General features: G+C 46.4%; 1 protein-coding gene across 2 annotated transcripts in view; it reads right to left on the bottom strand.

The window, feature by feature from the left end:
* The window catches only part of CLCN5 (chloride voltage-gated channel 5), a 41,422-nt gene that overhangs the window by 23,060 nt on the left and 3,892 nt on the right, over positions 1-14,470 (bottom strand). The window contains exon 1 of one of the 2 annotated variants that reach the window (XM_053273794.1): positions 5,084-5,218. The exons of the other annotated variant lie outside the window; for it this stretch is intronic. Coding sequence (XP_053129769.1) covers positions 5,084-5,104 — 21 coding nt within the window. The 5' untranslated portion in view covers positions 5,105-5,218. Of the gene's footprint in view, positions 1-5,083; positions 5,219-14,470 lie in introns of those variants that run through there. 2 annotated transcript variants of the gene reach the window in all.

Raw genomic sequence — 14,470 nt, forward strand, 5'->3', positions numbered from 1 at the left:
CCAGACTGCATCTGCAGCCAACGGCCATCCTTTTTACCGCCACGAACGCAACTAGGAAGCCCTTGACACAACAGGTCAGAGAGCCATGGGAAGGTCTATCAGGGCCCCAGCTTGGAAATACAGGCCCTCGCTGGTCTTGTCGGTGACCGGTCTCATAGTCCACATTTCCCAATTGCTCTCGGCAGGCTGCCAAATACTAATGCATAAAAGAGCCAAACTTAGACGCCTATAACAACATCATCAAAACCAAATGGCTCAGTATTAAAATGGTTAAAAGTAATCTGGTTTGCAGTTGGAAGGGAGGCATCAATAAGATGTGGCACCAACCTCAGACAGGACATCACACCTCAGGAGAGGGCAACTCTTCCCCGCCCCCCAAAAAACCTGGCCAGACAAGCTCCAAAGGCTTCCTTCCAGAATCCAGGAGAAGATTCTTCCATGGTGCAGCTCTGCAGCCTTTCCCTGTGCAACAGCCAGGTGTCACTCTTCTCCATATGCACCCTGCCACACTGCTCAGTGCCAAGCCTACAAGAAGGTGAATTTTTTTTTAAAGGGATGGATTCACACTCACTACAACAGGTGCCTGGTGGCCTGGCATCTGAACAGAGCCCTTTGAAAAAACACATGCCTTTGATCTGAGGTGATGTCAGGCAATAAAAATGTTGCACCTGCACTGCTTGCTCCAAGAGGCAATCTCATTCACATGGGCAAATTGCTACTGCAGACACCAAGTGCTGAACATGACTGTATGAAAAGTCCTGTTTTAACTCCTAACAAAATTACTATATTTTTATAGTAATTTTATAGTATATTTTTAACTCCTAACAAAATTACTATATTGATATGGGTGGAAATATCACACCAAGCCTCACCACTACCAGGCAAAGCTGTGCACTGCCCCTGCTGAACATCTGAAGCCACTTTCAAGAGTCAAGCCATTGGTACATCTAGGCCAGTACAGTCTACTCTTACTGGCAGCAGCTCAGAAGGTCTCTGGCAGGGAAAAGCCTTTCACAGCCCTGCTAATGGAGATGCCCGAGAATGAACTTGTGGTTATTTCACTGTACTTGTATCCTGCTTTTCTATGCATTATATATTCAGAGTGGCTTACAACTTAATTAAAATAGCCCATCAGAACAAAAACAGTGTGACTGACCACCCGAATGCAAGCAGAAAAGGAGCCGGGGGTGGGGGTGCCTCTCAAGGAAGGAAGTGTTACACTTTTAAGGTGCTGCTACAAAGAAGGCTGTCTTATATCATGCTCACCTCCTGCACCTCCAGTCACAATGAGACCCAGATAAAAGCCTCAAACACAGATCTCGGCACCTGCACAGGATCATGCAGGAGAAGGTGCATGTCACCACCCCTAATGCCCGTATGTTGATTTTATCATCTCCTTGAAGAAGAGCTGACCATCTTGCCATGCTATATGGGGATATGTGGAAGGTCATCGTTTCCATCATCCATCATGATGGATAACTTGCACACTTGCCTTAAAGGCAGGACCTTTAAACGTCCTTTACCAGTGACGTTTTGCAGGATAAGAAAGCTGCCATTGGAGAGGAGATACCAACTACCCTCCTATTGCCTTTTTGGAATATTCACAAGGACATGCAAGAAAGGTTCTCCAGGTGTTAACAGCAGGTTGGATCTTGCTGGCAAAACCTTGGAGAAGTGAATCGTTGCGTCTAGAGGAATTTAGAAGCGTAAGGTATGAAGTATCACGCTAATGAATAAATTCACTTCCTACAAGCCCTTTAGTTCCGACAAACCCTCTGGGAAGGGAGATTACAGATAAAAGATTTTTTTAAAACACAGACTGTGTGTCTAGAGAAAATCCGAAGCATGAACTGTTAACGTTGGTTTAAATTGTGTTTTGGGACATTTGATACTTGAACAGAGTTGTCCTTTATGCTACATCAGGGGTCATCATTGGCTGAAGAGCCATTGCGGCTGGGGATGATTTGAGTTGTTGTCCAACAACATCTGGGGACCCAAGATTGAAAGCCCTAGGGCTGCATGTATCCCCTCTCATGTTATGTTTACAGTTGTTGAACAAAACACACACACACAAGCAGCACAAGTTTCTTAAAGCCAGCACAAGAATACAGCCCCCCTCTCCCACCCATGGTTGCCACTCTCCGCAGGCCGGAATGTCTGTGCAACACAGTTCGAGATTGGCTAGCATTTGCCACGTGGAGAACTCAGTGTCTTTGCAAGAATGGAGCACCAACCACCTACCAGCTCACAAAGATGTCTGTAAGAAAAGTGCTGGCAATTCTCTGGCAGAGAAAAGTCTTTCACAGCCCTGCTAATGGAGAGGCCCAGGAATGAACTTGTGGTTCATTCCCTATCCACCCCCAGCACAGTACCTCCAGTGACTGTTGCTGGTGCCTAGCTTGTGTTTCTTTTTAGATTGTGAGCCCTTTGGGTACAGGGATCCATCTTATTTATTTGTTATTTCTCTGTGTAAACCACCCTAAGACATTTTTGGAAGGGCGGCATAGAAATCGAATAAATAAATAATAATAATTCTCTCGGCCACGAGCCCTCTGTGTGGGCTGCTTCATAATCCACAGGAATGAGAGCACTTAAATAAAAATCAAGGGGGAACTCTGGAGTAAACAACATTCACAAAAACAAGAGAAGGAGATAGGCCAATTACCTGTGTGGGAAGGCAGGGAGAAGATGGAAGAGCACCCAATGAGTGTCCCCCCACCCCCCACCGCCCTGCATCAGAAATATACAATGCTGTTTGATTCCCCATGAGACCTGCCCCTAACATCAGACCCACCCCAAGGCTAGGGACAGTAGGACAGGCCCCAAGCCTTTACTCAGCCCTCTTTAATTACAGCCTTTTGCAAGACATCTGTGGGGTTTGCTGCCAAGCACAGAAAACATTGGGAAGTACCATTATTTCCCGCTTCCCCCTTTCACATGCCGAATTCCCTTTGGTTTGCCTGCCCCCACACCAGCCAGGATCCATAAACAGAGGACACTCTGTTCCGGTAACAGCTATTGTGCAAAAGGCACACTTACGACTCTGGGTTGCGCCTTGTTCAATGGAGCATTTTTCAGGACAGCTGCAAGCCACAGCACAGATTCTAAAGTTTTCAGCAACAGTAGATGCAGCCCTCAGATCCCAGATCCTGCCTCTTCAATGAAAGCCAGGGCTCTTCTGGAGCGTGAGGAATCCCTCCTTTGACCCTTTGGGAGATTTCTTCTCCCAGATGACTAGCAGGCTGCCACTCTACATTTAGAATATTTTTCACTAGTCAGCCCACTCTAAGCAGTTATCAGTTCTGATTCTGAGATGAAGGTAACAAAAGCCAGAGAAGTTAATTCATCAAAATCAGCTGGAATTGTGCAGCAAAGCTGTTGCACAGGAATTCTGTGGACTGATGCAAGCCAAAAAAGAGGATACTTAAGCCATGAGCCCATCACAGTCCTACCAAGAAAATAACTTCCATCCCCCCGATGGAATCCATTCAGAATTTTGCAGCTCACCCCATTTCAGGAGGAAAACCTCTTGTACAGTATCTCCAGACCCCAGTGAGCATTCACACATCGAACCACGGCAGAAAGAAAGGCTGATCCATATGTTCCCTCTAATCCCCCCCTCCCGCCTTGTGTGTGGAATGAGTTTTGTTCTGGGTGGCAGTATCAAGGCAGTGTATGCACACGTGCATTCAGAATGGGGCCTTCCTGATTCAACCTGAGCGGGATCTAAAATTAACTGAATGTGAGCATACATCAAAAAACTTGAGTGCACACATGTGCACGCCTTAAAGGGAGCACCGATCTGATCCCAATCCTGAGCAAAGGAAAGGAGCATTTCCCTTCCCATGTGCAGCCAAACTTGAAATGTCATACTCAGGAGGGCAACTTTGCATAGGACTCAGGCAACTTCTTCTACTGCCCATCTCCTCAGCTGCATATGATAGTTCTGTGCTAGTCAGCCGCCTCTGGCCACCATTACCCATCTTCCTCTTTATTACAGCAGTTAAGGTTTTTGGAAACTGTGACCATGCCTTCCGGCAGCACGTCACTTACAGGCTTTTCTAGTGAAAACATGGGCACCTAAAGTTAGACCAGTACCCAGGCAGGCCAGAAAAGCCTCACTGGTGTCAAATGGAGCTGTTCTGTTACTTCCCACATCTTGCAAATTTAAATACACCAATACTTGTTACAACGCCACAGAAAAGAAATGCAAGTCCCCTGGCTTGGTCTGCATGCACATAAAGGACTACTTTCTTCCTGAAATTGAGTTGGGAACCCAGGGTCAGAAATTCAGACTGCAGGTAATGCTGGAATCCACCAAGTGTCAACCAACTTAAAAACCTAATCAGTCTGCAATCTTAAAAACATCCCTCCCAGCATCATTGCTACCTGGTAAATGCCTGCCCCACACTTCTACAGGCTTTCTACAATTACCTGAAACATTTTGCTTGGGTGCTTGGAAATTGCCATTTGTCTCCAGGTTCCCACAAGAGTGAGCCACAGGCTTAGATCTGTACCCAGACCTCCAAAATTCAGCTCCCAGATTCACTGGAAAGGCCTCAGCAAGCTACTCTCAGCACTATTTATTATTTTTATTTATTTATCTATCAAATTTTACACCACCCCAAACTTTCATTTCTGGGCAGTTAACAATAGCATTAAACAAGTTTAAAACATATACAAAAACGTAAAACAATTTAACAATTTAAAAATAAACCAGAGATTAAAACCTAAAAATTTAAAAAGCGGAGAAAGCTTGGGTGAAGAGGTAGGGTTTCAAGTGCTTTTTAAAAAGCTCACCATCTGGTTCTTATTAGTTCTTCTTCCCCTTTTAAGTAATCGTGATGTCTCTCAAGCTTTGTTGCAAGGATAAACAAGACGAGACTGAATCACTTTGTACATTACACATGCAGGACACATGATATTCACACAAATACAAGATTTAATCTTTAAAACTCTATCATGGGTAGCTTTTGTTATGCATTCCTCAGCAGACCCGCCTTGGCCACAACCAAATATCTACTCCAAACACACACACCTGAACAGTTACAGACAAGTCAATTCTCAGACAATGCCTGCTTACCCAATTCCAAAGGCAATACATGGCTGTACTACCTTGAACTTGCTCTCCTCCTTGCAAAAGACTCCAAACTCAACAGTCTTCACTCTGGCTACATCTGCAGATGCACTCTTGGCACCCTGCTCTTTAAAGTAACAGGACATCACACAAGCCCAAAAAACCCCAGTGACAAGAACAAGGCCTCAGTCTCTTTCTAAAGTCCATGCTGGTCCCAGTCAAGCCCCCAGGATTTTAGCAGTCAGCTTTAACTTTGAAAATGAAGGAGAAGGAGGAGCTGCCACTTTGGGAGGAGCATCAGACAGATCTTCCCTAATGCTCTGGGTTGACCAAGAGGCCATTCTCTGAAAATCCATTTTTTGGGGGTTATGCTTGAAGTATAGAGAAGTTTGAAGAACTTGCAATGCATGCCTCAACTAAACATTCAGTTAAAACATCCTCTTCCTGTTCAGTAAACTCAGCCTTTTAACTAGAACAGCAACAGGACAGCGTGACATTACACTTTTGAAACTGCATTCGCAAGGTACACGTATAAGGAAACGTTTCACAGGACCCAACACATCTGTCAGCCTAGTTGTAAACTAGCCTGTTTGGGTTTTTTGTTCCTCTTCTTACTACCCTTGAAGTGCCATTTTTAAAAAAGTGTTCAACTACAAAGCTTGCAAGCAGTAAAAAAGAAAGTTCTATGGAAGGGAAAGATACAATATATACCATGTTCCTGGTCAAGCAGCCTCATTTCTGTCTCCCAGGATCTGAACAGGTTTATCCTGGGGCTTTTTGACCCACACCCAGCCCCTTGTAGCTTGGACTCTCTCCACTTTGTCACTGTTTTAACCTAATTTTGAGGGAAATCTCTTTAGGAACATAGGAAACTGCCATATACTGAGTCAGACCATTGGTCCCTTTGTTATGGCTATGGCTAAACAAATAAATTAATTAACTCTCTGTACACAAGCTGGTAGGACAAGTGGCTGCTTTCTTCCCTGTCAGAGGGTGGAACATGGAGTCACCGTTATTTGAAGTGCAAGAAGATCTCTCAGATGAATCGGGCCAAATTCACCACACTCCAGATCAGAGAGGAAGACAGGCCGGAGCAACAACCCACAAGCAGAGGCAGTCTGTGTGTTCCTCTAGTAAAGGTAACAGTCCATTCAGTAAGGGGCGAAACCTAAATGCACCTAGGATATCTATATTATACAGGATTAGAGTTATATTCAGCAGCAGTTCCCTGCTAACGAGCCAGGGAGTGCAAAGGAGACACTTGCAGGTTGCTCCTCTCTCTCCCACCCAAGAGCTGCACTGCCTTCAGGCTGACCATTTGTCAGGTAGACCATGCAGCTCTACCTGATGGATGACCAGCCTGCAGGCAGCACAGCTCTTGGGTGGAGCGGGAGAGAGATGAGCAACCAGAGCTGCTGGGAGCCAGAGGCAGCTGCATCTCCTTTGCCGCCTCCCCCCTTCATTAGGACAAGCCATTACTGATTGTATTCAACATTTTTCATTGCCTTCTTTGAAACAGAATTGTAATTATCTGATGTTTTTCATCATTTTACATGATGAAAGAGAGTGTTTTAAAAGAGCAATTAAGAGAAAAAAGTGTTAAAGCCATGCCTTGTAAGCATTCCATACATCATTCTAACAGATAAAGTATTGCCACCAGCGACTTAGAATGGGCTCTACACTTCATTCACTCAATACTGTGTGCCCTAGGCTCTTCTCTTACTGCCCCTTATAGCCTGGCCGTTATCTAGTTTTATTACTTACGCTTTTATGCATTTTTGTCTTTTTATGTCTTCTAACCTTTTTACATCCCTTTTAATGCCCTCCATCCTTTAATGCCTTTTGTGCTTTTATATGACTTCTATGCCTTTTTAGGCTTTTTATGCCATTATGTTTCTTGTATATTATTATTATTATTATTAGTAGTAGTAGTAGTAGTAGTAGTAGTAATTCAATTTCTATACCGCCCTTCCAAAAATGGCTCAGGGCGGTTTACAAAGAGAAATAACAAACAAATAAGATGGATCCCTGTCCCCAAAGGGCTCACATTCTAAAAAGAACACAAGATAGACACCAGCAACAGTCACTGGAAGGATGCTGTGCTGGGGGTGGATAGGGCCAGTTACTTTCCCCTTGCTAAATAAAGAGAATCACCACGGTAAATGGTGCCTCTTTGCCCAGTTAGCATTTTTATGTACTTTAATTTCTATTATCATTTCCTTTACCATATGTAATCATCCCTTACACTTTATGCTGGTTTATGACCGAAATAATAAAGATTGATTGATAAAAAAAATTCAAAAGAGGTTTCCCCCATTTTCTCTGAATTCCCAAATTTTCCATCTCCGGCCTTGTGGTGGTGGTGGGGAAGCGCACACACACACACACACACACACTCCCCCCCCCCAGTTTTTCTCCAGGCCTCCACATCTCTGTGTTGAAGAATAAACCTTCACTTGCAGTGCATCACAGGTTCATTAATGCCAGCAACACTAAAGTGAAGGCCAAGATGGCAGACCCCAGATTTGATTGCAGCTGGGGATAATGGGAGTCGTGGTCCAACAGGTGGAAAGCAGTTTTCCCTGGAAGGGAGATTCCCTGATGTTGTTGGCTACAACTCCCATAATGGCTGTTGGCCATTGCAGCTGGGGGTTATGGGAAATATAGTCAACATTTGGGAATCCTTCTTACAGGCGACACTGCCGGAGAGCCTCAGGTCGGCCACCCCGGTTGGAGATTGTTGATCAAGCTCTGCAGGCAAATATTCACCTCAAGCTACCCCAAACTTGCAGATGTTAGATGAAACCAAGGAGAGACACTGAAGCAAACCTTGGAGCCAAAGGGCCAAGGTGATGAAAGTCATCACGACAGCTAGACAGAGACATCAGGGGCCCAAAGATCCAAGGTTCAACCATAGGCAGCCATGCTGGGACAAGGAAGCTGCAGGGCAGAGGAAGGAGCAGGGAGAGAGGAGAGACCAGTGCTTTGGGTGGCAGGGATGTTTACCTCCTTTGACTACCAGAAAAGGAGAGACACTCGGGACCAAAGGCCACTGTGGCCAAGGATTGGGCAGGTGAGAAGGAGTTCAAGATCCCTCCACAAGGACACCAGACCTTGTCACAACCAGTCAAGCCAATCACAGACACTTCCCACAAGCTGCATTCTGCAGCCAGATCAAGGAGCCATCTGCAACTTGCACACCAAATTGTGCATGTACCCAGCCTAAAAATAAACGGGCCTGCAAAGACTCCTTGACTTGGAGACCTGGGTGGAAATCCAGCCGTCTCTTCCTCCACGCAAAACTGTCCTGGCTCTGAGCAGAAGCACACCTGACTCGACATTTCATCCGTTGTCATCGCAGTCCAAACACAGCCTAGGCCAGTGCCCGAGACTCAGTTTGCGTTAAATCCACAGCAGGCAGCTGCAAAGAATGTGGTGGGGAGGGGTTGCAATGTTGCTAAAAAGGCGGAGGAAACACTGAATTGGCCACGTGCAAGCTCTTTTTGAAAGCCTCTGCTCTGCAGCAAAATCTAATCCTGAAGTACCATATCTACCCAAATAGAAGACTACTCTGAATTTAAGACAACCCCCTTAAAAGGCAGGTTAAATACAGGTTTAATCTGTATTTATCCATAAGGAAGTGGTCTATGAATTTAAGACAACCCCCCAGTTTCTAACATCCAAAAACATGTGGGGAAACCTAGGCTTGGATTCAGGTAAATACAGAAACTGGTGGGGGTCCTCTGAGAACATAAACCCTGATGGATCAGACCAAAGTTCATTCTGCATTGTGTGAAGAAAGGCTTTCTTTGATCTGTCCTGGCTCTCTTGCCAATTAATTTCAACCAATGGCTCCAATTTGTAGTATTGCAAGAGAAAGAGAACAATGTCTCTCTCTGTCCTCACCAGGTAGGTACTGCTAGATGCAGACAAGAGGGGTGGGCAAGTTCTGGCCCCCTCCCAAACAGCCGTGATTCTAAACCAACTCAGCCTGTAGAAGAGCTAGAATGAAATCCCTAAATATGAGAAGGGGTGAATCAGTTTTCCAGGAAGCTTGCTAATCAGAAAGATTGCATCACTGCCGAGGCAAACAACAGTGCTGATTGCTTTTTCCTCCAAACTGTTTTGCTGCCTTCTCAACAAATGCAGTGGTTGCTCTGAGTTCCTTCCTCTCTGCTGAGTAAGCCTGAACCTTAGTTGGAAGTGCTGGGATTGTCAGTCAAGCACATGGCAGGCAGCCTCAATTGGCTGTCTCCTCTGGAGGAAGTTACAGGAATGACCAGAAAGCACACACAGCAGCTACTGATGCTCACCTAAAGGGCCTAGCTTGGGACTGTCAACCTGACGCTCTCCTGCAGTTGTTGGATTACCCCCAGCCACAAGCCGCTGATGGGAGTTGTAGTCCAGCAACATCTAGGGACCCAAGATCGAGACCCCCGTTGCAAGCCAATTGTGCCTTAGGCGACATAGTATTGTCTTTCATCTGTCCTGAACCTACCACCAATCAGGGTTCTAATATTGGGTGACCCAGGGTTCTAATATTCGGAGAGTGGGAGGAAAGTCTCTCCACACTGCTCAGAGTTTTGCAAGACCCTAGCAAACCAGAAAGCCTTTCTTCATAGGGAAAATGCTCCAGCCTGTTGAGATGGCATGGTGGCCTGCCACTCAAAGAAGTCAAGAGATTATTTTACTGGGACGCAGGAGCCCCTGGTGGCACCACCTCACGTAGGCCTTGCAATCTCAGCCTAGGATCTTGACCCGGAAGGAGGAATGTTGGTAAACAAGATGCCAACAAGCCCAAACAGGCTTTTCCTTGTTGACTGGAGAAGATTCCTTTGGGCAAAGTTGCACAAGCTGCCTTATACCAAACCAGTCCATTGGTCCATCTAGCTCAGTGTTGTCTACACAGACCAGCAGCGGCTTCTCCAAGGTTTCATGCAGGAGTCTCTCTGAACTCTATCCTGAAGATGCCAGGGAGGGAACTTGGAATCTTCTGCATGCAAGTATGTGAAACCTATATTTCACAACAGATCCTTCTGCTCTATTATTTCCTTTCTGCCTCTTATGAGCAATTACAGTCCTCCCTCCCACTCCATAGATGTACAGGAAATGAGGCACCCAGTTGGGTAATTACACAAGCAGCATTCAGCTTGGAGCTCAACTGATGCTGCAACCAAATCAGAATTCCAGGATGACCGAGAGAAAAAGAGCTGAGCAAAATAAATGGGGGCTAATCCAGGCGGCAGATCAAAATGAACCAAGGTAGACCAAAGAAGACAAGACAACATGCCCGGAACAAACATACTCTTAACACAGGTTCTCTCAGGCTCAAAGCATTAGCAATTAGCAACTTCTGCGAACTTCCCTACTGACAGTTTGTGGCTTGTGAGATGGCAAGGGAAACTGGAACTAGCAAAGGAGACTGGGGAATTGCACAGCAACACTTCCGCAGTGAACACACCACAGGACAGCCGGGGTGGTGCAACTCCTTCTCATTGACCAAGCAGCACTCCACAGATTGTCTCATACAATGACATGATAGGGCAGGTGAAATTGCCAGAGAGACTCTCTCCTTCCTCCTCATTCAGAGATAAACATGCTTTTAGGTCTGCATGCCATTTCTGGTGCCTTGGATTTTGGCAGTGGAGGTTGCCTAGCTTCCCCCTGACCCCAGAACCCCTAGTGGAAGGCAAATGGTATGGAGGGATAAAATTTTCTCCCTCTCTCACAACACTAGAACCATGCAGCTGACTGCCAGGAAATTTAGGACTGACCAAAGGAAGTGCTACGGCACATAATGAATCTGTGGAATTCTCTGCCATGGGATGTGGTAGTGACCACCACCTTGCAAGGCTTTAAACGGGGTTTAGACAAATTCATGGAGGACAAGTCTATCAATGGCTACTAGTCTTGATGGCTAGAGGCTACCTCCTGGCTCAAAAAAGCAGGGTGCCACCAAATACCAGTTGCAGAAGAGCAACAGCAAGAGAGAAGTCATGCCTTCATTTCTTGCCTGTGGGCTTCCCAGAAGCATCTGGTGGACCACTGTGTGAAACAGGATGCTGGACTAGATAGGCCTTGGGCCTGATCCAGCAGGTCTATTCTTACATTCTTAAATGTTTAAGAGCTTCAACAGGAGAATGAGATCAGCCCCAGGGGACTTCCAACCTCTATGGATTTCTTCAAATAATCGTTCCCAAAGGAGATGGCTTCTCAAGGAGCTCAAAGAGACTCTCCCAGTAATTCCCTACAGACAAGAGCTCTGTAGAAAGGGGGACACAGTGTCCACTGTGGCCCAGGCGTGCACACAGCTTTGGTTTTTAATCTTCTCTGGCCAAACAGGTTTTCACAGTGCTTCTCAAATGACTGGGATTAAAGAACAGAAGTGTCCACAGATGATGGCTCCATCACTTTATCTCCTGCTTTCATAAAAACAATGATATGCAGACACAAAGGTTTCCGGTGGGGTGTCATAACTCCTGCCCGTGTCTCTTAAGTGACCCCTTGGGCTCCTTTTTGGGCATGGAAAAAACCTTTTGCCTCATCATTTCAGAGACAGCAAGATCCTCCTGCTGGGTGGTACAAGCTGCCGAGAAGCAGCCTGCCAGGCTCCAAGGAAGTCCACACAAGAACATCACTGGCACAAGCCTCCTAGAATTGCAACTGCCACAACAGCACCCTTAGCAACAAGCATAGCCATGCACTCAACTAGGGCAACTTCAGCCACAGTTTGATGAGTACACCTTGCAATGCAGAGTAGTGAGTGAAGCTCAAGTTAGTCTCAAGGCCAGACATGAAGCTCATCACAGCACTCACTGAGATCTCTCTCTCTCTCTCTCTCTCTCTCTCTCTCTCTCTCTCTCTCTCTCTCACACACACACACACAGCGCTTACACTCAATTTCTTGCCACAACACTATCTCACAAACAAACCAAATCACAACTCAAGGAAGGCAGGCACCCAAGTTTTGCCTTTGTCAAAACCAGATAGTTATAGGAACAATAGCACAGTATATTATACTCAGTGCTGAGAAAAGAAAACCACAAAATCAAGCCTTCCGTTGTCCTCTCCTGATGTAAACTCTTCAAGAAAGCCACACATTATAAGGGTGTTCCCTGCCTCCCAGTCCCTTTGAAAACATTTTGGAAATTCCCTCCTTTTGGGCTCCCTCTCCCTTCCTCCTCCCCTAGCCAATGGGGGCACAGTTGCTCATGACAACCAAGAAGCAAGGAGATCACAAGCCAATTGGAAGCCAGGGCCAGAAAAGCAATCAGCAAGGAAAAAAACAGGCCTCCAAAATAGTGCTCAAAAGGTCAAAACATTTCCATCAAAATAGGGTGGTTTCATTTTGAGCTTAAAAAGGCATGTTTTGTGCTGAAATGTTTTGACATCAAAACATTTTGCACATCCCTACACATTTCTGAAGTTCAAAGTCCTCCCTAAACATCACTTTAACAACCCTTACCTGCCCCAGCCCTCTGGCGAGCATCCTACCCAGTTCCACACAAATCTCCTCCTCAGAGATGTCATTTCCACTTCCATTTTTGAGAAAGTAGGGAACAGTAGTAATCTCTTCTGAGCGGCAGGAGAGGGCTTCCCCTGTGTCTTACCCTCTTCATATCCCAGTGCAAATGACAGAAGACCCGCTTCTCTCCCAAATCCTCTGACTGTGTGCTAGGAAGGGGTTGGGGAGGAGGGGGGATTGGTGGCAACCACAGATAATGGAGCCAGCGTGGTGTAGTGGTTAGAGTGCTGGACTAGGACCAGGGAGACCCGAGTTCAAATCCCCATTCAGCCATGAGACTTGCTGGGTGACTCTGGGCCAGTCACGTCTCTCTCAGCCTAACCTACTTCACAGGGTTGTTGTGAGGAGAAACTCAAGTATATAGTATACCGCTCTGGGCTCCTTGGAGGAAAAGCGGGATATAAATGTAATAATAATAATAATAATGGCTGGCTAGTGAGCTATGCCTAAATGTGTAGGTCCCTGCCTATCTGCAAGTTAGGTCAGTCTTATTCATCCCATATTGCCATGGTGTGAAGGTGAACAGAGGCTGAGATTGGGGCTTGCTGGAGAATGACGGGGCAGTGAAGAGTAAAGAGGTGCCCATGCTGGATTGCTCCCAGGGGCACCACATTTCAGGTTTTTCTTCCCCACTGACCTTTCAGGGATTTGCTTGGCGAGCCACATTCCAAGCCTTGGAAGGAAAATATCAGAAATGACCAGGAATGGAAAACATTTTCAACTCTGGCTAAGCATCTCGATGCCAGCCCTGCACAGGACTGGGGGTGGAAATATTCCAAGTTTCCAAGCACCAGCTTCAGACCTCTAAGCACCAGGAGTCTCGCAGCGCTGCTTGAAGCAGGAGCCTCGCGTCTGTCCGATTGATTTTCCAAGACCAAAATCAATTGAAAATGAGAAACCTCAACGCTTTTGAGCACAACGCCACCACGATTCTTCCTCCTTTCCTGGTGTATTTATAGCGCACCTCACAACCCCATCCTTCCCACACTGGCAAGCAGCAAAAGTCACTCATGGTGGGCTGCACGGTTCTCTATAATTTTTTTTCATCTGTGTGCGGAATGAGTTTTGTTCTGGGCGGCACACACACACACACACACACACACACACACACACACACACACACACACACACCTTAGAGGGAATACTGGTGCGTAGGAATGGCTGGGGGCACACACGTAGGAGAAGAAGCTATAAGCAACTCCAGCCCAGCCTGTAGGACAACATCACACCTGGAGCTCCTCACACTCGACACCAAGAAACTGGGAAGCTGTGCTTGCCACTCACACCCGGGCCTGCGCGCCCTCACTCCATTGCCTGGTCCCACATGGTAGGCAGAAGAGCTGTTGGCCTACAGAGACGGCAGGAGGCACGCCAACACATCACACAGCCACAAGCAGGTCATGGCAACACACCCACCTCTCCAACACACCTATTATTCCTTCCACATCAAACATATATTAGACAGTGGATGTCGACACACATCCACTCGTCAGCAGCTAGTTTTGCTGGAGAGCTACTCCAGGGCAAGGGCCACGATCTGAGACCCCAAATACCTATCAGGATAACCTGACAAATAAATCCGATGGCTTCAGAAACACTCCCATCACATCACCTGGCAGCACCCTTTGAGGGAGGGGGCAGGTAATGGCCAAGGCCCACTAGTCGCCGATCATACACACACAGTCTCCTCTAAAATGCTCCATATTCTCTGCAACAATGGCCCAAAATAAGAATTGGAGGAAGGCCAGCCCCAGAAAAAGGAAAGCTCTGAGCAGAGCAAGCAAGGCTCAAGCTGGTACTAAGCCAAAAAGCTTATTCTTGTGGGATTTTGTTCTTTAAGTGAAAAGCCCCTTGCATTTTGATTTCAG

Source organism: Hemicordylus capensis, chromosome 11 (assembly GCF_027244095.1).
Source record: "Hemicordylus capensis ecotype Gifberg chromosome 11, rHemCap1.1.pri, whole genome shotgun sequence".
Taxonomy (NCBI): Eukaryota; Metazoa; Chordata; class Lepidosauria; order Squamata; family Cordylidae; genus Hemicordylus; species Hemicordylus capensis.